This window comes from Desmodus rotundus, chromosome X, assembly GCF_022682495.2.
Source record: "Desmodus rotundus isolate HL8 chromosome X, HLdesRot8A.1, whole genome shotgun sequence".
NCBI classification, from domain to species: Eukaryota; Metazoa; Chordata; class Mammalia; order Chiroptera; family Phyllostomidae; genus Desmodus; species Desmodus rotundus.
In genome coordinates this window covers 5707893-5735197 of record NC_071400.1, presented here as the reverse complement: position 1 = coordinate 5735197, position 27305 = coordinate 5707893, and the positions used below count along the sequence as shown (strand labels likewise).

Here is a 27305-nt window from a genome sequence, read left to right as displayed (position 1 = left end):
CAGCAATACATTAAAAAGATCATACACCATGATCAAGTGGGATTCATCCCAGGGATGAAAGGATGGTACAATATTCGCAAATCAATAAACATAATACACCACATAAACAAAAGCAAAGACAAAAACCTCTTGATCATATCAATAGATTTGGAAAAAGCATTTGATAAGGGACAGCACTGATTTATGATAAAAACACTCAGCAAAGTGGGAATAGAGGGAGCATTCCTCCACATAATAAAGGCCATATATGAGAGACCTACCGCCAACATCATACTCAATGGAAAAAAACTTAGAGCTTTCCCACTAAGATCAGGAACAAGAAAAGAATGCCCTCTCTCACCACTCTTATTCAACATAGTATTGGAAGTCCTAGCCACAGCAGTCAGACAAGAAAAAAAAATTAAAAGCATCCAAATTGGAAAGGAGGAAACGAAACTGTCATTGTTTGCAGATGACATGATAGTGTACACGGAAAATCCTATAGACTCCACCAAAAAACTACTCGACCTAATAAATGAATTTGGCAAAATAGCCAGATGCAAAGTCAATACTCAGAAATCAAAGGCATTCTTGTACACCAATAATGAAACATCAGAAAAAGAAATCAGGAAAAAAAATCCCATCTGATATAGCAACAAGAAAAATCAAGTACCTAGGAATAAACCTAACCAAGGAGGTAAAAGACCTGTACTCAGAAAACTACACAACACTGAAGAAAGAAATTAAGGAAGACACAAACACAAAGAAGCATGTACCATGCTCATGGATTGGAAGAATTAACATCATCAAAATGGCCATACTACCCAAAGCAATTTATAGATTCAATGTAATCCCGATTAAAGTACCCATGACATACTTCGCAGATATAGAACAAACATTTCATAAATTTATATGGAACCATAAACGATCCCGAATAGCTGCAGCAACTTTGAGAAAGAAGAACAAAGCAGGAGGGATCACAGTACCTGATATCAAACTGTATTATAAGGCCACTGTAATCAAAACAGCCTGGTACTGGCATAAAAATAGGCACATAGACCAATGGAACAGAACAGAGAGCCCTGAAATAAACCCAAGTCTCTATGGTCAATTAATATTTGACAAAGGGGGCCGGAGCATAAAATGGAGCAAAAATAGCCTCTTCAACAAATGGTGTTGGGAGATCTGGACAGCTACGTGCAAAAAAATGAAACTCGATTACCAACTTACACCATACACAAAAATAAATTCAAGATGGATAAAAGACTTAAATATAAGTCGTAACACAATGAAAGTCCTAGAGGAAAACATTGGCAGGAAAATCTCAGACATTCCACACAGCAACATCCTCACAGACACATCCCCTAAAGCAAGGGACATAAAGGAAAGAATAAACAAAGGGGACATCATCAAGATAAAAAGCTTCTTTATGGCTAAAGAAAACAGCATTAAAATGAAAAGAGAACCAACAGTATGGAAAAACCTATTTGCCAATGATACCTCAGACAAGGGTCTGATCTCCAAAATATATAAAGAATTTACACGACTGCACTCCAGGAAGACAAACAACCCAATTAAAAAATGGGCAAAGGACTTGAACAGACACTTCTCCAAGGAAGATATACAGAGGGCTCAGAGATATATGAAAAGATGCTCAGCATCACTAGCCATCAGAGAGATGCAAATTAAAACCACAATGAAGTACCATCTCGCACCGGTTAGAGTGGCCAACATAAACAAATCCACAAACAAATGTTGGAGAGGATGCGGAGAAAGGGGAACCCTAGTACATTCTTGGTGGGAATGCAGACTGGTGCGGCCACTGTGGAAAACAGTATGGAATTTCCTCAGAAAACTAAAAATGGAACTGCCTTTTGACCCAGCAATTCTGCTGCTGGGATTATATCCTAAGAGCCCTGAAACAGCAATCCAAAAGAACCTGTGCACCCCAATGTTCATAGCAGCACAATTTACAATAGCCAAGTACTGGAAGCAACCTAAGTGCCCATCAGCAAATGAGTGGATCAGAAAACCATGATGCATTTACACAATGGAATTCTTCACAGTAGAGAGAACGAAGGAGCTTATACCCTTTGCAACAGCATGGATGGATCTGGAGAGCATTATGCTAAGTGAAATAAGCCAGGCGGTGAGGGACAAATACCATATGATCTCACCTTTAACTGGAACATAATCAAGAGAAGAAAAAAGCAAACAAAATATAACCAGAGACATTGAAGTTAAGAACAATCTAATAATAGCCAGAGGGGAGTGGGGAAGGGATAGTGGGGAGAAGGGTTTTCAGGAACTACTATAAAGGAGACATGGACAAAACCAAGAAGGAGGGTGGAAGCAGGGGAGGGAGGTGGGTTTGTCTGAGGTGTGGGAGAGAGGTGGGGAGAAAATGCAGACATCTGTAATTGAATAACAATAAAATAATTTAAAAATTGGAAAAAAAGGAAAAAGAAAAGTGTAAGAAAGAAAAAAAGATAATTACATTTTAAGGGTGTTATGGAAAGCCTTTTATTATTGTTAACAATACTATAGTTAACAATTTAAAAGGTGCTAAAAGAATAAATGTTAAAAGTTCTCATGTCAAGGAAAAAAATTTTGTAAATATGTATGATAATGGATGTTAATTAAATCCATATTATTGTGGTGATATATAGATATATGTATTCATGATATGTATAGTGACATATATGAAATCATTATGTTGCACACTTTTAATGCAATGTTATATGTCATTATGCTGATAAAACTGGGAAAACAGGTTGTAAGTGCTGAGTCATGTATTATGCCAGTAGATTTCATAGTTTATAGGGCAATTCTCCTCTTTTGTGCATGTCTCAGTTGTACAGATCTGCAGGAGTACTCAGTGATCTGAGAATTGTGTGTCTGGGTGGGGGGAAGTAGCACTTCTCAGAATTGAAACTTACCACTTGCGTTTCCAACCTGAAAACTTTTAGCACTCTAATCTCGAGAATAAAGGAGGAGGGAGAAACTCCCAATAACTGAGTTCCACATTGTTGATTTTTATGATACTCTGCTACCTGCTGCACCGGAGGTAGGAGGGATTCAATCATTGGGTAGGCAGTGGTACCCAAATTCTACAAATAGGTGATTTCTAGGCCTCCTACTTTAGCAATGAAATTATGTGGCAGCTCCATGATGAGGTTCTGGGTAGATATTGGAATTGTGGTCACAGAGTAAACAAAAGAACTGCTAGACTTTAGCAAAGAATGTGTAGATATCCAAAATATTTAGTCATCACTCTGTACGATGCTGGAAGTCACTATATTTCTCAGAAATAATTTGTGTAGCATGCTCCTTGGGTCAGGAATATGTACCTGTGCCTATGACATGACTTGGACAATAACCCTGTTTTGTCCTGGATTGCATCCTATTCTTTGTGTATAATAATACTATAGACTGAACATGGTTTACTTTAGTGGTTTTAGTAGCCACTGGTGCATACTGGTTGAGATGTGGTGAGAATGATCTGCTCTTGATCATGAGGCATTCTTTTTATTAAACTTAAATTCATTGGGGGTGACATTGGTTAGTAAATTTATATAGGTTTTACATGAACAATTCTATAAATGTCATCTGTACACTGTATTCTGTTTTCATTCCCCCAAGTCAAGTCTCCTGCTGTCACAATTTATACCCCCTTACCCTCTTCTACCTCCTCCTGTCCCCATTTACCTCTGGTAATCACCACAGTATTGTTTTTGTCTATGAGGGTCATTTTTTTTGCTTAATCCCTTCACTATTTTCACCCAGCCCCTCAACCCCCCTCCCCTCTGACACTTGTCAGTGTATTCTCTGTATCTATGACTCTGTTTCTATTTTGTTTGTTAGCTTACTTTGCTTATTAGATTCCACATATAAATTAAATTATATGGTGCTTATCTTGCCATGACTGACTGACTTATTTCACTTAGCATAATAACCTCCAGGTCCATCCATGCTCTTGCACAAGGTAAGACTTCCTTTTGTTTTTACAGTTGAATAGTATTCCATTGCGCTAATATACCAGAGCCTTTTTATCCACTCATGTACTGATGGGCATTTAAACTGCTTCCCAATCTTTTTTTTAAATCATTACCCGAGGATATGTTTATTGATTTTACAGAGTGAGGACAGGAGAGATAGAGAGAGAAAGAGAGAGATACATATATTGATGTGAGAGAGAAACATTAATCAGTTGCTTCCTGTACGTGCCCTGACCAGAGATGGAACCCACAACCTAGATATGTGCCCTGACCAGGGATCAAACCCACAACCTTTTGGTGTACAGGACAACAAGACAATGCTCCAGTGAACTGAGTCCAATTTGTACTTCTTAATCCCTTCACCTTTTCACCCAGCCCCCCAAAACCTCTTCCCCTCTGGCAACTGTCAAAATGTGGTCTGTATTTATGAGTCTGTTTGTTTTGTATGTTTGTTTCTTTTGTTCTTTATATTCCACACATTCTTCATTGAATATTTTTATTGTTGACACTATGCAGATGTTCCTATTCCCCCATCCTCTTTGCCTGCCTCTACCCAGCTCCCACCCTCAGGCAATCATCACATTATTCTCCATGTCCTTGGGTATTACATATACATTCTTTGCTTAATCTCTGCCTTCTTTCATCCAGTCCCCCATCCCCACTCCCCTCCTACAGCTGTCAGTCTGTGTACCATGTATCCATGCCTCTGATTCTATTTTGTTTGTTTTTTCATTGGATTCCACATACAAGTGAGATCATACATATGGCATTTGTCTTCCACCAACTGACTTATTTCACTTAGCATAATACTCTCCAGGTCCATCCATGCTGTAGCAAAAGGTAAGATTTCCTTTTTCATATGCACATCTGAAAAATGGATGACCCAGATTAGGTGTATTGTCTGCCTATAGGATAGAATACTTATATGTACCCAAGTTTTCCAAAATGTATTCTAGAATACAGTACTTTTGCAGGATATTAACAGGTGTTATGTGAAAAAATGGTTCTGTGGTTGAATTAAATTTGGGAATCCTGAGTTACTAAACTCCTCACTTTATTGCAGTACTTGAGGTTTGTGAAATGCAAACATGAACAGTAAATCATCTTGAGAAGGAACTTAATATTCAAGTTTTATTAACTTACTTGACTATGGAAATCATTTTTTGTGGACCACATCATAGAACTAGTTTTCTCAGAACCCACATGGGAAAACACTGGTCTATATGAACCTAACCCCAGGATGCAAGGCTGCAATCCCAGATGTTTAGCAAAGTTAATGTTATAGATTTCTCTCTCTCTCTCTCTTTCTCCCCCTCCTTCCTCTCTCTCTCCCTGGCCTACTATCTCTTTTTCTACAATTTAAGCCCTCACCTATACAGCATTCATGTTACCACTAATTATCTTTAAAAACAAATAAGCAAATAAACAAAATGATATGTGAACACGTCTATCCCATGTCATAGATCTTAAATTGCCTGAGGTCCAAACCTTTTAGCATAATAACCACATCCATTTTTACACTTGATCTTAGCCAAAAGGCCTAGAAGCGATAACCACATCCATTTTTAATGTGGTTTCAGAGTGTCTTCCCCAATTCCCAAGATCTAACCATATTAAACTACTTGCTATTCCTCAAACCTTCAATGCATTTTTATGTCTCTGTGCCCTTTGCCTTGAATACCATTTCTTGTCTGTCTCACTCAAAATCTTTCTAGTCATTCTTATTTATCCTTTAAGATGAAGGTATATTCATTATCACTATTTTTCCCCTTGTTTAACTTTTTGAGGGCAGGGATCATATCTTATTCATTTCCAATCCTCCAATATGCCTACTGTCATGGCTAGCACATAGTTGGAACTCAAGGAATATTTGTTAAACAAATACATAGATGAGTAAATAGATGGAAAGATGGAAGGGCCATCTAGTTGGCTTGTTAGAAGGATGGATAGATAAATAGATGTATAAATAAATGCAGTAAAACTTGTCTGCTGAAGAACCATTCCATGAATAGTACTTCAGCATTAGAATCACTCTCTTGCATACAGGACATGTGATCCAGAAGTATCAATACTGGGTTACTCTTCAGCATGGAAAATGCTGAAAGGGCTGACACCAAGGCTGTCTTCAATACTGGAAACAAAAGTATCCATACAACATTGGATCATGACCAAGGGCTCTCTAAGCCATACTCTCAACTAGAGAATTGTATGTCGTTAAAACCTGTAGATCTGTTAACAGGTTTAGGTCTCAGATGCGGAGTTCAATCTCCTAGTAGAAAAGACGATTCTCAAATATTATAGAATAACCCCTGAAGAAAATGGTGCACACCTCAGATTCTCACATGCTTTAAGGATTCATGTTTCTTTTCCTATTTTGCAGTTTGGTTGCTACCTGAAAGTCTTAAAGTATCTACCATCTTCCTTGGTCCAAGAAAGGAGAAAGCAGCAGGGACCAAATACCATTTATTGAAGGCTGAGAACTCAGGAGTTGAAAAACACAAAAAGAAATAATGTATGTGAGGGAACAGGAAGGAAAGTGAAAAGGAGGGAAGGGTCAGGGGAGAAGATGGCAGATAAGATGAATTCTTTCTTTCTCATTCCATCTTGGAAACTGAGAGCATATCCTTAAGAAGTGCAGAGGAAAATGAGAGATGCCTGTGCATTATTCTAATTATAGGCTATGAAAAAAACATAACTAATTCACTGGAGAGAAGGTCCTTTTTTAGAGAGTTATATTTATATTTTTATAAATGCCTCCAAAATGCCTACTTAAATATTTTAAGAAAAATATTTATATTTTCTTAAGTGAAAAGTAGGCAAGGGGGTTCGATTATTGAAGCAGTTAGCAATATATGATTTTTCTTATGCAGTCAGCAATGAACCATGTACAAAGAAAGGCCTGTCCTTGTCATGGATGGGCAGCTGAAAATCTGGAGGTAGTCTTCAAGGAAACTACCCTGAGAATCCAATCACCTACAGGATCCTTTCATAAACATTAAGAGGTACTATGAAAAAAAAAAAAGCAATGAACAGGTAGATAGGACTAGAAGCAGGAAGGAAAGAGGTATGTGTTTTAGGTATCTCTGAGTTGCAGAGATCCCATCACCAAGTAGTAGATGGAACATTTATAGAGAAAACCAAATTAGAGACTTTGAGTCCTGAAGACCAAGTAGCCATGAGCTGCGGAATACCAGCTTCTTTAAGATAGAATGACAGTCCTTCTGCCCCCCACTCCCTCAATAATCTATCCAATCTACTTTTAGACACATAATATACCTTATTTTGGCATGACTTGAGATAACTAAAATTACTTTGCAGGTCAAAGCACTCAAGTCTAGACTATCTATTCCTCTGGGAGCAGTAGATAGACAATCCAAACAAAGAACTGATAAACTTAAAATCCTTTTTCTGTGACCTAGGAGATAAAATCACAAATTATAGTACCAGAAAGGTTCCTGGGGAAGCCCACCACACCAATTTTATGCTGGGAAAACTAAGTCTCAGAGGAGAGAAGAGACTTGTCCAAGGCCACATCCCTAGTTTCCATTTTGGAATATATTACACAATTTAGAGCCGAGTGGTGGTAAAAATAAAACTGAATTGCATGAATTATCCTTCAAGGTGACCAAAATTAAAGTATTATAAAAAGGGAAGTCTATTGCTCAAGAATTCAGAAAGGCCACTCTGAATTGATGGTTTCTTTATTTTTTCCATTGTTTGAGTAAAGGTGTGATATACACTGAATTTGAAAATTAACAATAAACTTAACAAGTGTTGGCAGCAGGGAAGCAAGGAATGTAGACAAAAGTTTAGAAAAGTGGAAATGTTTGTTTTTCAAACAATGGTGTTTAAGATGTAAACACTTGGGTTCTAACTGCATGGTACTTGAACATAATATGAACATTATATTAACAATGGCTGGTCCAAAAAGTCCAGCCATTGTTAATATAATGAGAATGGTTTGTGTGACATCAATATAACCTGGCAGCCAAGGAGAGTGGACTGGAATGTGCATGTGTGAACAATGACGATTTCACTGTACTAGTCAGTGGGGGTGGTAGACGCCATTGAGTGAGCATGTGTACTGTGTGACTGCCACATTCAAAATGACTGAGAGAGTGAAGCAACACATCTGCATCCAATTTTGCATTAAGCTTGAACATACCTCTGCATAAACTATTCGCATGATTCAGAAGGCCACAGCTATGGGTAACTGGTGATTGGCAGCTTTGTCACAACAACGTGCCCACTCATGCATCACGTCTCGTGCAGAGTTTTTTGGTGAAACATCAAATCACCAAGGTGACTCAGCCCCCCAACAGCCCAGATTTGGCAGCCTGTGACTTCTGGTTTTTCCCAAACTCAGATCATCTTTGAAAGCAAAGAGGTTTCAGACCGTCAGTGAAATTCAGGAAAATATGACAGGGAAGCTGATGGATATTGGGAGAACTATGTGAGGTCCCTAGGTGCATACTTTGAAAGGGACTGAGGCATCATTGTCTTATATACAGTGTTTCTTGTATCTTGTATCTTCTTCAATAAATATCCCTATTTTTCAAAGTACATGGCTGGATACCTTCTGGGCAGACCTCATATATAATTCTCTTAATTACTAGAATCATCTCCAAAAAAATCTTGATGGTACTTTTGGTTCGAGATGATCAAAGAGTGGTGATGCTCTGCCTGTTGGAGCTATTACATGTCATAGGATATGCCAAGTAACTCAGAGTAAAAGCCAACTGGGAAGTGCTGTGAACATCTTTACCAGATAAGTCACTAGTAACCACACTGTCATAATAAACTCTCACATTTGTCTAGCACTTTGTCATTTGCCAATGATGTTTACATTTATCATTTAATTTGATCCTATTATAGCTGTGAGAGAGTGATATTTCTAACATCACAGATGAAGAAATTGAGGCTTAGACAGGGCACAGTAAATAACAGAGGTGGGCCTTTAACTTAGGTCTGCCTGACTCCAAAGACAAGGCCATTTACATTACATCAAGAATCCTTATATCTTGTGGACATTTTTTGATGTTTGCTAGCCTGAAACTCTGTTGCTTAGCATGGTGCCTTATACATAGCAGAAACACTTAGAGAAATGGAGCTGAAATAAAACCAACCACAGAACTTCTTACCTTCTTTTCATTGTGTTGACAAAGCCCATTCAAAGTTGAGCACTCTATCCAATAGGTCAATTTGTAAATTTACCATACCACTCTCAGAAAAATTTATAGATTTATGCCTGTCTGTTATAAGCAGTAGTAAAGTTATCTGTGATACATTGACTCCTTTTCAAAGGGGTTCACTGTAATCATGTCATAGTCTGCTTTATAATGGAAGATGCTGGCTGAGACATGAAACTAATTTTAAGTTTTGGACCCAAATGTTATGAGGACTTCGCTTGCCATTAGGATTTACAGGCATCAAAGTGGGTATACAATTCATATCAGCAGATGGAAAACCAAGGGATTCTCTACCTGGAGTCCCTGTCTCTTACACACAATTCACAGCTAAATAATTGAGAGTTCAGCATATCAGAAACCTCACATGGGGTCATAACATTCACATGTAAAAACTTTCTTCGTCAATCCCTTTGCTTTCCTTCTGCACTACCCCACCCCAGTCTCATTACTTCCTCCCCACTACAATTGTGATTTATCTGGAGTAAGGCAAGTAAACAAGAACAAGGTTGATTTTCTTCAGATATTTGAGTTTCATTTGATGTGGCTGCCTGGAAAACCACTCACAGAGCATCTGTGTGCCATATCTGGGAATACTACATACTACTTGAGATGCTTCTGTTAAAACCGTCTCAAATTGAGCCAGGGTCAATTTATTTGTAGTACTTTGGTCTGTTTAAGGACTATTACTGGTCTATAAGGAGGGGAGGATATAGTTATCCACATGAACACCCAGACATAGAAAACAAGTCGTTTTTTTATAAATGTGCTCATAGGCAGACAAGGTATTGAGTATGTTGCAAAAAGCCAGAGATGGACAAGTGCTTTAAATTAGCCTAGAGATGAGGAAGGGAGAGGGAAGGATTCTAGGTAATTAGGTTTTCCAGGCTGATAATAAGTAATCAGGTATGAAGCTACAGTTTTAGGCATTCAGAAATAAGCTTGTCTTTCCTCAAGTTCCATTTTGAAATCAAAGTAGACTAATGAGCTTGCTTTTCTCATGAAAGGTGTATCTTTCTGGAAGCGACAGGCAGCAGAAAGGACTCTGGCATTAAGCCAATGTAAACATGAAGAAATGAGGAATTTTGGGGGGCGAGATATAAGTGTTAGCTAAGCCCTTCTGGAATGGTGACAGTGCTCATGATAGACAGACTAGGGAACAGAGAGCCTTATGAAGGGATAGGGTCACCCTTGAAAAAGCTGTATCTTACCTCTGTCAAGCTACTGTGCTACCAAAAAAAGCTTCTGGAAATGCTCAATAGATTTGCAAAGAAAAGCAAATGATTAAAAGGCCTGTTCATCCCTAGGAGATGTGGGATAGGAAATTGGCTCAGCTTGGCAGCCTAGTCATAGGTTCCAAAGAGAAGCGGCTTCTCTTTCCAAGTGGCCAACCCTACAATATTGGCAGCAGTTAACTGAAGGATATTCTTGGGTGTTCAAAGCCAGCCTGTGCCTGGGTCATCCTGCACCTGTGATTGTTCTGGATTCCTTAGTTCTCTCATTGTAGCCTCCATTTATCAACATAAGGCTAGTACCAGTATGTCCCCTGGGAACCTTTTATAGTCAAGTCCACACTCACTCACCCTCTGATGTGTCCTGTTCCCTGCTTCACATCCCCTGCTCCTATGCCTGGCCCTAGAGTGTGATGTGGCATGGTTAAGAATAAAGGAAGGCACCAGCTGGCTGACGGCCATGTTGAAATGAAGGGGTCAGTCTCTATCTAGAACATGGCTGGCCTCCTTGGAAAGATCAAAGAGGAAAATCTGGTTTAAAGACAGAACAAGATAATGAGGGAGAGGGCAGAGGAGAAAAAGAAATAAAGGTATCATACCTCCCAGAGTCATCCCTGCTTCATAGCATTTCCGGAGGCGACAAGAAGGACAATTTTTCCTTCGGAATTTATCAATGGTGCAATCATTTCTGCTGGCACACAGGTACTTCTGTTTCCCTGGGAGAACAAATATAAGAATAGATAGTCCCATTAATGTTATTCTAGAGTATCTCTTCTTAAATATTTGCAGGCAGACAGGACATGAAGATATATTCTGCTAGATGAGAGAAGGAACAGAGAATGGCACTAAACAATTTGATCACACAGAATCTAACTATTAAACCTAGCTAATTTAATTCAATAATATAATGTTTACTTTTCATAAGTATGCGCAATTCAGGGTCTGATGATATCTCCTTTACCAGAACTACTGACTGGTTATTTTAAGTAAGATGTTCTACCTTTATTAAAGCCAAGAATGTCCATGAGAAAATGATCAATGGCAGAAATTGTCACTCCTTTAGCATGACACAGCAGAGAGCTGGACTCAGGTAATGTTTCCACCTCCTGACTCCTGTAGTCATGTATGGGATCATACTCGAACTAATAATGTGTTATTTTTCATGATACAAATACAGGTAAAACTTCTATAAAAGAGAACTCCATGGGATTTCTAGTTGTTTTTAAATTGTATCTTGCAAGTTGTAAAAATCAAACAGAGACAAGGCCCGCTGTTTGTGAAGTGAATCACAGCAAGTGAAAGGAAGTCCTCTGAAGCCAGAACAAGAAAAATAATCACTGTCATACACACCTGGGACTATCACAGATACAAAGAAATATACATACACAAACACACAGACATCCTCAGAATCACAGCACCTGAAAGAAGGACATAGAGGTTCACTTGAAAATTTATTTTATTCAGTACTTTGCCTCTTTGTTCCTAACACAGGCCTGGCACATAGTAGGCCCTCAATAAAAATTGACTGACTGAATGAATACACAAATGGAACAGAGAGATCCACAAACATATAGAGTAACCAGCAGAAATAGAGATACATGCCCTGTTGCTCTACAACACAGAGAACCTCTCATGCTTGCCGCCTTGCCCCAGCATGAGCTTGAACACCCCTTTGCTCCACCCCTTTCTTTCTTCGAGCCCTTGGCTGTTTTTCTTCCTTTACTGCTATGCTTTCTTTAGTTTATAGGATTGACTGGGATTTTAGAGATGATATTTCTGTCAGAGGAGGATTGTCTGTGGTAAGGAAAGGAAAAAATTTAAGGGCAATGGCTATTTGATATCAGGAACCGCGCCCCCCCCCCAACAAATTCAGCTACTGCTTGGCTTTCCTCTCCCTTCACTTAACCTAAGATGCATAATTCTGGCACACAAAACATCTATTACAGTAGGTTATTTCATGTAGGAGAATCAGTAGTAACCATGTCAGCAAAAATTTCCTTTTCTTTCCCTCCATTTCTTCCCTCCCTCCTTTAATTTGCTTTGTCAAATGGCTCCAAAATTGCTGGGCTTGAAGGAACTGTTAAAATCATTCCAGTACAAACTTTGCATTTCAGGGATAACTTTTGAAGAGGTCATGACTTGCCTGAAGAACAGTGAATTGAAGGTCTCTGAAAGGAAAAAACCCCTACCATTTAATAGGCTCCTTTAGTGAAATAGGCTTATGTTAAGGGGTTTAAATATGCTATAATAATGAAACATCTCTGCAGTACTTTGAGGTAGGTACTATGTAGGTACATGTTCCTCCCTATATTTCTAGTACTCACCTGGCACCATACATAGTTATTACAATATTAGTGACTATATTTCCTATGGCATACTTTACATCCCTATGAATATTTTGTGACTACAAATATGTACTTCCTAATCTCTTCACCTTTTTCCCCCAGTCCCCTAAACTCCCTCCCTTCTGGCAACTGACAATCTGTTCTTTGTATCTATGATTTTGTTTCTATTTTTTATTTAGTCTGTTCATTAGATTCCACATATAACTGAAATCATATGCCATTTGTCTTTCTCTGACTGACTTACTTCACTTGGCATAATGTCTCTATGTCTACACATATTGTTGCAAATGGTAAGATTTCCTTCTTTTTTATTGCCAAGTAATATTCTGTTCCATATATTTGTATCAATGCTTTTTTATCCACTTGTCTATTGATAGGCTCTGGGTTTGCTTCCATAGTTTGGCTATTGTAAATAATGCTGCAATGAACATAGGGGTGCATATATTCTTTCAAATTAGTGTTGTGGGTTTCTTAGAATAAATCCCCAGAAGTAGAATTGCTGGGTCATAAGGTAATGGAGGGGCACACAGGTACTTCTGTTTCCCTGGGAGAACAATTTAACTTGTTGACATAGCTTCATACTATTTTCCATAGTGGCTGTACCATTCTGTATTCCCAGCAACAGTGCACAAGGGTTCTCTTTTCTCTACAGCGTCGTCAGCACTTGTCGTTTGTTGATTTATTGATGATGGCCATTCTGATGAGTGTGAGGTGATAACCATCCTGGTTTTACTTTGCATTTCTCTGATGGCTAGTAAGGTTGAGCATGTTTCCATGTGTCTATTGATCAATCTATATGTCCTCTATGAATTTTTAAATTGAACTGTTTGAACTAACAAGCAAAACAGAGATAGGCTCATAGATGGAGAACAGATGACAATAGTGGGGTGGAGGTTAGGGGGTGGAGGGATTGAACAAAAAAAGAAAAAGGACTAATGGACATGGACAACAGTGTGGTGATTGCTGGGGGGAGGGGGTTATAAGAGGACTAAATGGTAATGGAAAAATACAATAAAGATTATATATTTAAAAAATAAATTGAATTGTTTTTTTGGTGTTGAGTTATATAAGTTTTTTAAAAAATATATTTTGGATATTAACCCCTTATCATATGGATTGCATCACTAGCAAATATGTTCTCTCATTTAGTCACCAGCTAGTAAATGGCAGCAGCAAGATCAGAAGACAAGTCTGTATGAACTTTAGTGTTGCTTTCTTCTGTGTGATATCTCTTCTTAAAGGGGCCCTAAAACACTATGCTGCAAATACAGAGTCAGTGCAGAATAGTAAAAGAGCATGGAGCAGGAAGGAGGAAGATCTGAGGACAAGCTCTGCTGTCTCCCTGAATCACTATGTGACCTGGTGCATATTTCTACTTCTCTTTTCACTTTGGTTCTTCTGATCTATAACTAGGAGGGAATGTGGTAGGCATGAAAAGAATAGCAGTAACCTAATGAAGGTAGGTTTAGAAGTCTATTAATATTATAATTGCTGCTGGAAGTCTCAGGGCCTACTGAGAATAACTCAAGGAAGACAGAAGCCAGTCTGCATCTGTTTTTCCAATCTCAACTCTTTTGATTCTAAAGGCTTCCCCTGAAAAAAAAAAAAACACTACCCTACAGAAAGGAGTAGCTGAGTACCTGTCTCCTGAGTGACATAGAGAAGAACAAGCTCAAGAGTTATTTAAAGGTCATATATTCTATGGACATAACTTTCTTGTGGTTCAAGCAGCCCAAAACCTCTGGTGTAATCACCCAAGAGTCTCTTCTTTGAAAAGCAATCCCAAGCATTTTTGATTCTTATTAAATTTTTTCTCCCAAGATACTGCTCTTAGACCTGTGGAACAGGCTAGACAACTCTAGGTACACAGTCTGTACCCTGCCAAAAAGCAAATCTTCTATGAGAAGGATGTATAAAATAGCAGAGTTCCTATAATTCCAAATATGTGATCATTTCCCACTTGTCCAACTCACTCAGAAAGACAGTGGCAGTTAACTTAATATCACGGATAGGCCCTCAGCAAGGACCCTCAGGTAATGCTCTACAAGGTGGCTTCTTGGGAGTGGTTATAAAGCCATGATCATTCATGTTTCTTTTGACTTTATGATGAGCTCTAGTGAGAAGAGGCAGGAATCAAGCCCAGACTCCTTTTCTTGGCTTTAGGTATCTTCCATAATCTGCCCCAAGCTCCATAATGTAAAAACATAAAGAGAACTGGACTGGCAGTGAGAAAAGCAGGTGACAAATCCTGGCTCCAATTGGCCTCAGATAAGTCTGAGCCTTGATTCCTTATCTGAAAACAATGAGGATAAAAATAATGGGATTGTCTACTTCATAGAGTTATACAAAAACAAATGATACAGAATACATGTGAAAGTGATCTATACAAGGGAAAATATTAGATACATTAAAAGAGTTATGAGTGACTCAGCGATCTCATTCAAAAACACATTTCTTGCAGGGGCAGTGCTCCAACTGCAAGCAATGACTTTTCACAGAGAAGCTAAAATGGCATTCAAGAACAAGTCTCCTGGCTTTGAGTTCAAGATGGCAGAGTAGGAAGATCCTGAGCTCACAGCTTCTTACTGACACCAAAACTACAATGACATATAGAAAAATTATCTCTGAGAATGACCTGAAGACTAGCAGAACAGATTTTCTACAACCATAGATATAAAGGAAAAGCCACATTGAAACAGGAGAGATAGGGACTACATCTAGACAGGACTTATCCCACATCCCACTTCCCATGCAGTGACTTTCAAGTGGGAGGGATATCACTACTGTGGAGGTCATCTCCAAAGTGCAAAGGATCTGAGCCCTAGCCTGGGGGACCTGAACCAGGAAGAGGAGCCCCATAACATCTGGCTTTGGAAACCAGTGGGGCTTATGTCTGGGAGACCTCAAGAACTGTAGGACACCCAGATTGTACTCTTTTTGAGATCTGGCACAGAGGCAGTAGTTTGAAAAGCACCTAGGTCATATGTGAAGGTGATACATTCACTAATTTTAGGGTGTGTGCTGGAGGGACAGGAATATGTTGAGACTTTCTCCTGAGTCAGAGGTGCTGGTGGATACCATTCTCCCCCTTTCTTTAACGTAGCTCATATGACACTGGCAGGCACCATTCATGACACTTTCCCTTAACCTTGTTAACACTGTTCACTCCTCTCTGGTGTTTCCCTGAGAACTCACTGAGGCTAGCACCCCTCCAAAGCACCTCCTGCCCTGCCACAGCTGGTGGGCAGCCTCAGTTGGTACCAGAACACAGCACTGTGTTTGCAGCAGTGGGGCTGGGCCTTGCAGCCAGCCACAACAAAGGCTTCCCTGCACACCAGTGAACCTGCAACAGTTGCAGCCAGGCCTCTTAGTCAGTGGGCCAGGGACAAGCTTTGCCTACCAGTATGACCATAGAAGCTGTAGCCCGGCCACAACAGGAGGCCACACTAGTCCACCCTCTGGAGCACCTGATTCTAATGACAAGGGTGATTTCACCACTGGGCCCCACAGGAAACCTTCTAAATAAGGCCACAATTTCAAGTCCAGGAGATTTAGCTGACCTACCTAATGCATAGAAATAAACAGGCAAAATGAAAGAAAGGAATATGTTACAAACAAACAAAAAGGACACCCCCCCCCCCAGAAAAGAACTAAATGAAACTGACGTAAGCTGTTTATTGGATGAAGAGTTAAAAGTAATAGTCATAAATATGCTCATCCAACTCTCCAGACATATGGATAAACTCAGTGAGAACTTCAACAAAGAAGTAAAAAAATTATTTAAAAAAGGACTTATCAGAACTGAAGAATATAACAATTGAAATGAAAAGTACACTGGACAGAATCAACAGCAGAAGATAACACAGAAGAATGGATCAGCAATCAGGAAGACAGGGTAGTAGAAATTACCCAAATGGAAGATCAAAAACAAAAAAAGAATGAAAAAGAATGAGAATAACATGAGGGACCTTTGGGACAACATCAAGCTTTGTAATATTCAAGTCATAGGGGTCCCAGAAGGAGAAGACATAAAGAATTCACAGAAAATGTATTTGAAGAAGTAATGGCTGAAAACTTCCCTGACCTGGTGAAGGAAACAGACACCCAAGTCCAGGAAGCACAGAGAGTCCCAAACAAGATGAACTGAAAGAGACCCACATGAGGACACATTATAATTAAGTTGTTAAAAGTTATAGATAAAGAGAGAATCTTAAAAGTAGGTAGGAAAAAACAAGTTACATTCAAGAGTATGCCCATAAAACCATCAACTGACTTTTCAACAAAAACTTTGCAGGCCAGGCTTCCGGCCAAGAAGGAGGCATAGGTAGACACACTGTGCCTCCTCACACAACCAAAAGAAGGATAACAACAATTTAAAAACAAAAACCAACCAGAACTGACAGAAAATCAAACTGTATGGAAGTCTGACAACCAAGGAGATAAAGAAGAAACATTCATCCAGACCGGTAGGAGGGGCAGAGACGGGCAGCCAGGGCGGAGAGGACGCACGGCAAGGCGGAGGCTGGCAGACCCAGCGAGGTGGCAGATTGTGGAATGGGGCAGGCCAGGCTGCAGCTAGCAGACCCCACAAGGTAGTGGCTGGCAGACCCTGTGGCCCCACATTCACGCATAGATAAACCAGGAGGAACGGCAGGGGAGTGAAGCAGACTGCGCAACCCAGAGTTCCAGCACAGGGAAATAAAGCCTCAAACCTCTGATTAAAAACACCTGTTGGGGTTGAGGGGCCAGCAAGAGAAACTCCCAGCCTCACAGGAGAGTTCACTGGAGAGACCCACAGGGGCCTAGAGTGTGCACAAGCCCACCCACTTGGAAATCAGCACCAGAGGGGCCCAACTTGATTGTGGGTACTGGAGGGAGTGACTGAAAACTGGCAGAGGGCAGAGTAAGTGCCATTGCTCCCTCTCGGCCCCTCCCCCACATACAGCGTCACAGCTCAGCGACCAGCATTACCCCACCCCGGTGAACACCTAAGGCTCCACCCCTTTACATAATAGGCACGCGAAGACAAAAAAAAATGGCCCAAATGAAAGAACAGATCAAAGCTCCAGAAAAAATACAACTAAGCAATGAAGAGATAGTCAACCTATCAGATGCACAGTTCAAAACATTGGTAATCAGGAAGCTCACAGAATTGGTTGAATTTGGTCGCAAATTAGATGAAAAAATGAAGGCTATGCTAAGAGAAACAAAGGAAAATGTACAGGGAACCAATAGTGATGCGAAGGAAACTGGGACTCAAATCAACGGTGTGGACCAGAAGGAAGAAAGAAACATCCAAACAGAAAAGAATGAAGAAACAAGAACTTGGAAAAATGAGGGGAGGCTTAGGAACCTCCAGGACACCTTGAAACGTTCCAACATCCAAATTATAGGGGTGCCAGAAGGAGAAGAAGAAGAACAAAAAATTGAAAACTTATTTGAACAAATAATGAAGGAGAACTTCCCTCATCTGGCAAAGGAAATAGACTTCCGGGAAGTCCAGGAAGCTCAGAGAGTCCCAAAGAAGCTGGACCCAAGGAGGGACACGCCAAGGCACATCACAATTACATTACCCAAGATGAAAGAGAAGGAGAGAATCTTAGAAGCAGCAAGAGAAAAGGACACAGTTACCTACACAAGGAGTTCCCATAAGACTGTCAGCTGATTTCTCAACAGAGACCTTATAGGCAGGAAGGGACTGGCAAGAAGTATTCCAAGTAATGAAAGGCAAGGGCCTACATCCAAGATTACTGTATCCAGCAAAGCTATCATTTAGAATGAAAGGGCAGATAAAGTGCTTCTCAGATAAGGTCAAGTTAAAGGAGTTCATCTTCACCAAGCCATTATTGTATGAAATGTTAAAGGGATTTATGTAAGAAAAAGAAGATAAAAAATAGGAACAGTAAAAATGATAGCAAACTCCCAGTTATTAACAACCACACCTAAAACAAAAGCAAACTAAGCAAACAACTAGAACAGGAACAGAACCACAGCAATGGAGATCACATGGAGGGTTATCAACAGGGGAGTGGGAGGGGGAGAGAGGGGGAAAAGGTACAGAGAATAAGTAGCATAAATGGTAGGTAGAAAATAGACAGGTAGAGGGTAAGAATATTATAGGAAATGTAGAAGCCAAAGAACTTACATGTGTGACCCATGGACATGAACTAAGGGGGGGAATGTGGGAGGGAGGGGGTGGGCAGGATGGAGTGGAGTGAAGGTGGGGAAATGGACAACTGTAATAGCATAATCAATCAATATAGTAAAAAAAGCTTTGCAGGTCAAATGAGATTAGCATGATATATTCAACACAATGAAAGGGGAAAACCTACAACCAAGAATAGTCCACCCAGCAAGGTTATCATTGAGAATTGAAGGAAAGATCAAGATTTTCTCAGACAAACAAAAGCTAAAGGAGTTTATCACTACTAAACAGGCACTAGAAGAAATGTTAAAGGGAATTCTTTAAGTGGAAAAGAAAAGGTCAAAACTAGAAATAAGAAAATATGTGAAAGAAAAAATATCACTGGTGAAGGCAAACATATATAGTAAAAACACTACAGCAAACACTTATAAATCTAGTATGAATACAATTAAAATGACAATAAGTACATACCTATCAATAAATACTAAACGCTCTATTGAAAAAGCTTAGGGTGACTGAATGGATAAAAAACAAGACTCCTATATATACTAGTCACATGAGACACCAGATTGAAAGACATATGGAGACTGAAAGTAAAGGAATGGAAAAGATATTTCATGAAAATGAAAATACAAAAGCTGGGATAGCAACACTCATATGAGTCAAAATAGATTTCAAAACAAAGGCTATGACAAGAGACAAAGAGGGTCCCAGGAATGCCACTGCTGGGGGCTTATCTTAATAAAATGAAAAATTAATTCAAAAAGCTATGCACACATACTGCAGTATTAGTGAGCAATAAAAAAGAATGAAATCTTGCCATCTATGACAACATGGATAGACCTAGAGGGCATTATATTTAAGTGAAGTAAGTCAGAGAAAGGCAAATACTGTATCATTTCACCTATATGTGTAATCTAAAAATTAAAGAAATGAACAAACAAAACAATCAGACTCATAGATACAGAAAAACTGATAATTGCCAGAAGGTTGGGTGATGGGGGTATAGGCAAAAAAGTAAAAGGTGTTAATAAGTACAAACTTATAGTTATAATATAAATAAGTCATGGGAATGTAAAATACAGCATAGGGAATATCGTCAATATCACAATAACTTAGTATGGTGACGGGTAGTGGACTTTTTGGGGTGATCACTTTGTAAGGTATATAAATGTGAAATCACACTATGTTATACACCTGAAACTAATATAATATTGTATGTCAACTATACTTCAGTTCAAAAGAGCTTTACATTCCAGAATAAAAATCACACATGAAAAAAGTAAAGTTATATGTTATGTTACTGAGTCTGACTTATTTTCTGTTTCCTTCCATCAGACTCTCTTCTGACCATGCTGTTCTCTTCATCCTCACCCTGAACACACACACACACACACACACATTCTCTCTCTCTTCTTCACTAAAGAGAACCTTCTAGTGTGCAGCTCCAAAGCACTTTCCCAAGCTCCTGCATTTCATATACACCTCTTGCTTCAAGAAGACACAAAGTAGAAGAAGGTGATATTTTTAATATCACGGTCCCGGAGGAAGATGGCGGCAACATAGGTGGGAGCGGAATCCACTTCCCCTCAACGCCAGGGAAATACCTAGCTGATCTGAGGAGCAGAGCAAACAGCCAACAGTATTCCAGCATATACGAAGATCAGAGACCAAAGATAGAGGACATTGAAAGATCTGACGGTAAGAAGAGTGCTCAAGGACAATAAGGTCCCCAGCACCCGGGTCCGCGCGGTACAAGGGTGGCAGAAGCGCCAGCCCTGGCGCAGGGGCTGCTGCAGGAGTCTTGGGAGAGGGCCAGGCTGCGCTGTGAGCAGCCAGGTGCTTGACTGGACCAGGGGAGCTTGAAAAGGAGGAATTTCTCAAAAAGAAAAAGAAAATAGAGACACTCAGGGGCTAGTTAGAGAACTGTCGGTAGTAGCCGAGGCCCCTGGCGCCCCTCCCCCCTCCGCCCCTGGACTGCGAGCATGGGATAAGCGGCACCGGAGTCCCGGCGCTCACCTGAGGTCCGGTCGCGCGCGCAGATTAGCGAACGGAGCCCATACAAGAAACCCCGGAGGGGCGCCCACACCTGAAACCTCCGAGATCATTTGGAGCAGAGACTAGCTGCTCCACCCACAGGCCCAAAACCTCAGAACCGAGTGCCGCGTGATTCAGTCCCAGGGCGGCCCCACCCGCCCGAGAGACTCAAGCCCAGGGCGGCTGGATCGGCCCCCAAGCACAGAGCCTCTGGCTCGGCGGGCTGCGCGCTCACCAAGCCCAGGGCCGGCTGGATGCGCGTTTTCCAAGCACAAAGCTGCTGGTGAGTGTCCTAACCCCAAGGCGGCTGAATCAGCTGCCTGCGCGCCAGTCCCAAACCCAGGCGGCTGGATCGGCCGGCTGCGCGCGCACGCGCCCCAAGCCAAAGCGGCTGGAGCCGCCGCCTGCGTGTCCCAAGAACAAAGCTGCGGGATTGGCTGATCAACGGCCTGATTGCCTGCCAGGGACCACACCTACAACGCCTACCTAACAAGTGCGCACCCTGCAGGGCCTACTAGCTCTCTAGGACAAAGGCAGAACACCCAGTAGAGGTGAGCTGCAGTGAGAGGAGAGTCTGCAGGCTGAACAACAGCGAAGAGTGTGACCCAGGAAGGGAGAAAAGTGAAACCAATCCTTCCAACCACCCCCTCCCGTTGCACAGACAGGACACCAGCAGAACTAACCTGACGGTTTAAAGCCAGCAGAAGATTTTTTTTTTTCCTTTCCCCCTGAATTCCTTCTTCCTCTCTTTTTTTTTTCTCATTCCTTCTTCCTCCCATCCTTTACCATTTTTATGTCTTCTTCCTGCCTTCTTTTATCTATTTCTATGTTTTAATTTTTGTTAAAATTCCTTCTTAGCTTGCCTCCGATCTTTCTTTATTCCTTCTTCCCTCCTTCCTTCCTTTCCTCCTTTCCTATTTCCTTGTTCCCTCCTTCCCATCTTTGTTTTTTCCTTTTTCTTTTTTTTCTTTTCTTTCTCCCCCCCTTTCTCTTTTTCCCACAGGTGAGACAACAAAACCGGGAGTGCTGAAAAGACTAGAGTTAGACCGTGTTAAACACATAAACGTCAGCTCAAGACCAGTGAGCACAGGAGATTAAGGAGACAGCACCACCGAATCCCGTTGGCATTCTACCATAGAAGTTCATATCATAAACCCAGGGAGTCAGAACAAAGCAATTTAAGAAGCAGAGGCCAACAAGAAGAGCCTCACAAACAATGGGAAGACAAAGAAACAATTCCCAAATGAAAGGAAAGGAGGAAGTCTCAGAAAGAATGCTAACCGAAAAAGAGGCAAGTCAACTATCAGATACTGAGTTCAAGGCAATGGTCATCAGGAAGCTCACTGCGCTCTCTGAGCTCAAAGAGAACTACCAGAAACTACAAAGAAACTACAATGAACTCACTGCAAACTATATAAACATGAAAAAGGAAATAGAAACTATCAACAAGAGCCAAGAGGAAATGAAGAATACAATTTCTGAATTGAAGAACACAGTAGAAGGAATTAAAAGCAGACTTGATGAAGCAGAGGATCGGATCAGCGAGCTGGAGGACAAAGTAGAAAAAAACACCCAGAAAGAGCAAGAAAAGGAAAAGAGGCTCAGAAAGAATGAAGAGGCAATAAGGGAAATGCAGGACAACATGAAACGTAAAAATATCCGTATAATAGGAATACCAGAAGGAGAAGAAGAAGAGCAAGGGATAGAAAACCTGTTTGAAAAAGTAATGATGGAAAATTTCCCTAATCTGATGAGAGAAAAAGTCACCCAAATCCAGGAATCACAGAGAGTCCCAAGCAAGAGGAACCCAAAGAGATCCACTGCAAGACACATCATAATTAAAATGGTAAATTTCCAAGACAAAGAGAGGATCTTAAAGGCAGCAAGGGAGAAAAAGGAAGTAACATACAAGGGAGCCCCAATAAGGTTAGCAACTGACTTCTCAATGGAAACACTCCAAGCCAGAAGAGAATGGCAAAAAATATTCCAAGTAATGAGAACCAGAGGCCTGCAACCAAGACTACTTTGCCCAGCAAGGCTCTCAATCAAGATAGAAGGCCAAATAAAAAGTTTCCCAGACAAAAGAAGTCTAAAAGAATACACCTCCACCAAACCAGCTCTGCAAGAGATGCTAAAGGGACTGCTTTAAGGAAAGAAAGGAAAAGAGAAAGACAGAGGAACACAGGTAGGAAATAATGGCAATGAATAACTACCTATCGATAATAACCTTAAACGTAAATGGATTAAATGCTCCAATCAAAAGACATAGAACAGCTGAATGGATAAGAAAACATGACCCACACATATGCTGCCTACAAGAGACCCATCTCAGGACAAAAGACTTACACAGACTGAAAGTGAAGGGCTGGAAACAAATTTTCCAAGCAAACGGACAGGAAAAAAAAGCAGGGGTAGAAATACTCATATCACACAAAATAGACTTCCAAAGAAGGGCCATAAAGAGAGATCCAGAAGGTCACTTCATAATACTCAAAGGAAGAATCCACCAAGAAGACATAAACATTGTAAATATATATGCACCCAACATAGGAGCACCCAAATACATAAAGAAAATCTTGGAGGATTTCAAGAAAGATATTGACAGCAACACAATTATAGTAGGGGATTTTAACACCCCACTATCAAAAATGGACAGGTCTTCCAAACAAAAGATCAACAAAGATATTGTGTCACTTAACAATACCCTAGAGGAAATGGACTTAACTGATATATACAGAGCTTTTCATCCCAAAGAAGCAAAATACACATTCTTTTCAAGTGTCCATGGAACATTTTCAAAGATAGACCACATGATAGGACACAAAGCAAGCCTCAACAAATTCAAGAAAATTGAAATCATATCAAGCATCTTCTCTGACAACAAGGGTCTGAAACTAGAAACCAACGCCAAGGGTAAAAACCCAAAACACTCAAAATCATGGAGACTGAATAGCATGCTATTAAACAATGAATGGGTCAAGAACGAGATTAGGGAAGAAATCAAAAACTTCCTGGAAACAAATGAAAACGAACTCACAACAAACCAAAACCTATGGGACACAGCAAAGGCAGTCCTGAGAGGGAAGTTCATAGCAATACAGGCCTACCTTAAGAAGTTAGAAACAGTTCAAACAAACAACCTAACCCTATGCCTACAAGAACTGGAGGAACAACAACAAAGACAGCCCAGAGCAAGCAGAAGGAAGGAAATAATCAAGATCAGAGCACAACTAAATGACATAGAGACTAAAAGCACAATTGTAAGGATCAATGAATCCAGGAGCTGGTTCTTTGAAAAGATAAACAAGATCCACAAGCCTTTAAGTAGGCTCATCAAGAAAAAAGAGAGAGGACCCAAATAAACAGAATTAGAAATGAAAGAGGAGAGATTACAACTGATACCACAGAAATACAAAGGATTGTATGAAATTACTATGAAGAACTGTATGCTAAGAAATTTCAAAACCTAGATGAAATGGACACATTTCTAGAAAAATATAATCTTCCAAAACTGAATGAAGAAGAAGCAGAAAACCTGAACAGACCAATATCAGCAAAGGAAATTGAAGCAGTCATCAAAAAACTCCCATCACACAAAAGCCCTGGACCAGATGGTTTCACAGGAGATTTCTACAAAGCATTTAAGGAAGAGCTAACCCCTATCCTTCACAGACTATTCGAAAAAATCCAAACTGATGGAAGACTCCCAAACTCTTTTTACGAAGCCAACATCATCCTAATCCCAAAACCAGATAAAGACACAACGAAGAAAGAAAACTTCAGGCCAATATCGCTGATGAACATAGACGCTAAAATTCTCAACAAAATATTAGCAAACCGCATCCAGCAATATATTAAAAAGATCATCCACCATGACCAAGTGGGATTCATCCCAGGAATGCAAGGATGGTACAATATTCGCAAATCAATAAACATAATACATCACATCAACAACAGCAAAGACAAAAATCACATGATCATATCAATAGATGCGGAAAAAGCATTTGATAAGATACAGCACCCATTTCTGATAAAAACACTCAGCAAAGTGGGAATAAAGGGAGCAGTCCTCAACATAATTAAGGCCATATATGAGAGACCTACAGCCAACATCACACTCAATGGACAAAAACTTAGAGCTTTCCCACTAAGATCAGGAACTAGACAAGGATGCCCTCTCTCACCACTCCTATTCAACATAGTATTGGAAGTCCTAGCCACAGCAATCAGACAAGAAAAAGCAATAAAAGGCATCCAAATTGGAAAGGAGGAAATGAAACTGTCACTGTTTGCAGACGACATGATAGTGTACATGGAAAACCCTATAGACTCCACTCAAAAACTACTCGACCTAATAAATGAATTTGGCAAAACAGCTGGATACAGAGTCAATACCCAGAAATCAAAGGCATTCCTGTACACCAGCAACGAAACTGCAGAAACAGAAATCAGGAAAAAAATCCCATTCGATATAGCAACAAGAAAAATAAAGTACCTAGGAATAAACCTAACCAAGGAGGTAAAAGACCTGTACTCAGAAAACTACACAACACTGAAGAAAGAAATTAAGGAAGATACAAACAAATGGAAGCATGTACCATGTTCATGGATTGGAAGAATTAACATCATCACAATGGCCATACTACCCAAAGCAATTTATAGATTCAATGCAATCCCTATTAGAGTACCCATGACATATTTCACAGATATAGAACAAACATTGCAGAAATTCATATGGAACCATAAACGACCTCGAATAGCTGCAGCAATTTTGAGAAAGAAAAACAAAGCAGGAGGGACCACAATACCTGATATCAAACTGTATTACAAGGCCACTGTAAGCAAAACAGCCTGGTACTGGCATAAAAACAGGCACATAGACCAATGGAACAGAATAGAGAGCCCAGAAATAAACTCAAGTCTATACGATCAATTAATATTTGACAAAGGAGGCAGGAGCATAAAATGGAGCAAAAACAGCCTCTTCAACAGATGGTGTTGGGAGATCTGGACAGCTACGTGCAAAAAAATGAAACTCGATCACCAACTTACGCCATACACGAAAATAAACTCAAGATGGATAAAAGACTTAAATATAAGCCGTAACACCATAAAAGTCCTTGAGGAAAACATTGGCAGGAAAATCTCAGACATTCCACGCAGCAACATCCTCACAGACACATCTCCTAAAGCAAGGGACATAAAGGAAAGAATAAACAAATGGGACCTCATCAAAATAAAAAGCTTCTGCATGGCTAAAGAAAACAGCACCAAATTACAAAGAGTACCAACAGTATGGGAAAACATATTTGCCAACGATACCTCAGACAAGGGCCTGATCTCCAAAATATATAAAGAACTCACACGACTCCACTCCAGGAAGACAAACAACCCAATTAAAAAATGGGCAAAGGACTTGAACAGACAATTCTCCAAGGAAGACATACAGAGGGCCCAGAGACATATGAAAAGATGCTCAGCATCACTAGCCATCAGAGAGATGCAAATTAAAACCACAATGAGGTATCATCTCACACCAGTCAGAATGGCCAACATAAACAAATCCACAAACAAATGTTGGAGAGGATGTGGAGAAAAGGGAACCCTTGTGCACTGTTGGTGGGAATGCAGACTGGTGAGGCCACTGTGGAAAACAATATGGAATTTCCTCTGAAAACTAAAAATGGAACTGCCCTTTGACCCAGTAATTCCGCTGCTGGGATTATACCCTAAGAACACTGAAACACCAATCCAAAAGAATCTGTGCACCCCAATGTTCATAGCAGCACAATTTACAATAGCCAAGTACTGGAAGCAACCGAAGTGCCCATCAGCAAACGAGTGGATCCAAAAACTATGGTATATTTACACAATGGAATTCTACGCAGCAGAGAGAAAGAAGGAGCTTATACCCTTTGCAACAGCATGGATGAAACTGGAGAGCATTATGCTAAGTGAAATAAGCCAGGAAGTGAGGGACAAGTACCATATGATCTCACCTTTAACTGGAACATAAGCAATAGAAGAAAAAAGCAAACAAAATATAACCAGAGACATTGAAGTTAAGAACAATCTAACAATAGCCAGGGCGGGGGTGGGGGGTGGGGGCGGGGATAGTGGGAAGAGGGTATTACAGGAACTACTATAAAGGACACATGGACAAACCAAGGGGGAGGGTGGAGAGGGGGGAGGGAGGTGGGTTCACCTGGGGTGGGGTAGAGGGATGGGGAGAAAAGGCATACAACTGTAATTGCATAACAATAAAAAAAAAAAATTCTCAACAAAATATTAGCAAACCGCATCCAGCAATATATTAAAAAGATCATACACCATGACCAAGTGGGATTCATCCCAGGGATGCAAGGATGGTACAATATTCGCAA

At 40.2% G+C, this 27305-nt stretch overlaps 1 protein-coding gene across 3 annotated transcripts in view; it reads right to left on the bottom strand.

Annotated features, from left to right (window-relative positions):
- Positions 1-27305, bottom strand: part of AR (androgen receptor) — a 233061-nt gene that overhangs the window by 66237 nt on the left and 139519 nt on the right. For all 3 annotated transcript variants that reach the window (XR_006654762.2, XM_053917168.2, XM_024555323.3), the window contains one exon: positions 10995-11111. Coding sequence is in view for 2 of the 3 variants with exons in the window: in XM_053917168.2 (XP_053773143.1) it covers positions 10995-11111 (117 nt within the window). In the remaining variant the exon portion in view is untranslated. The remainder of the gene's footprint in view (positions 1-10994; positions 11112-27305) is intronic.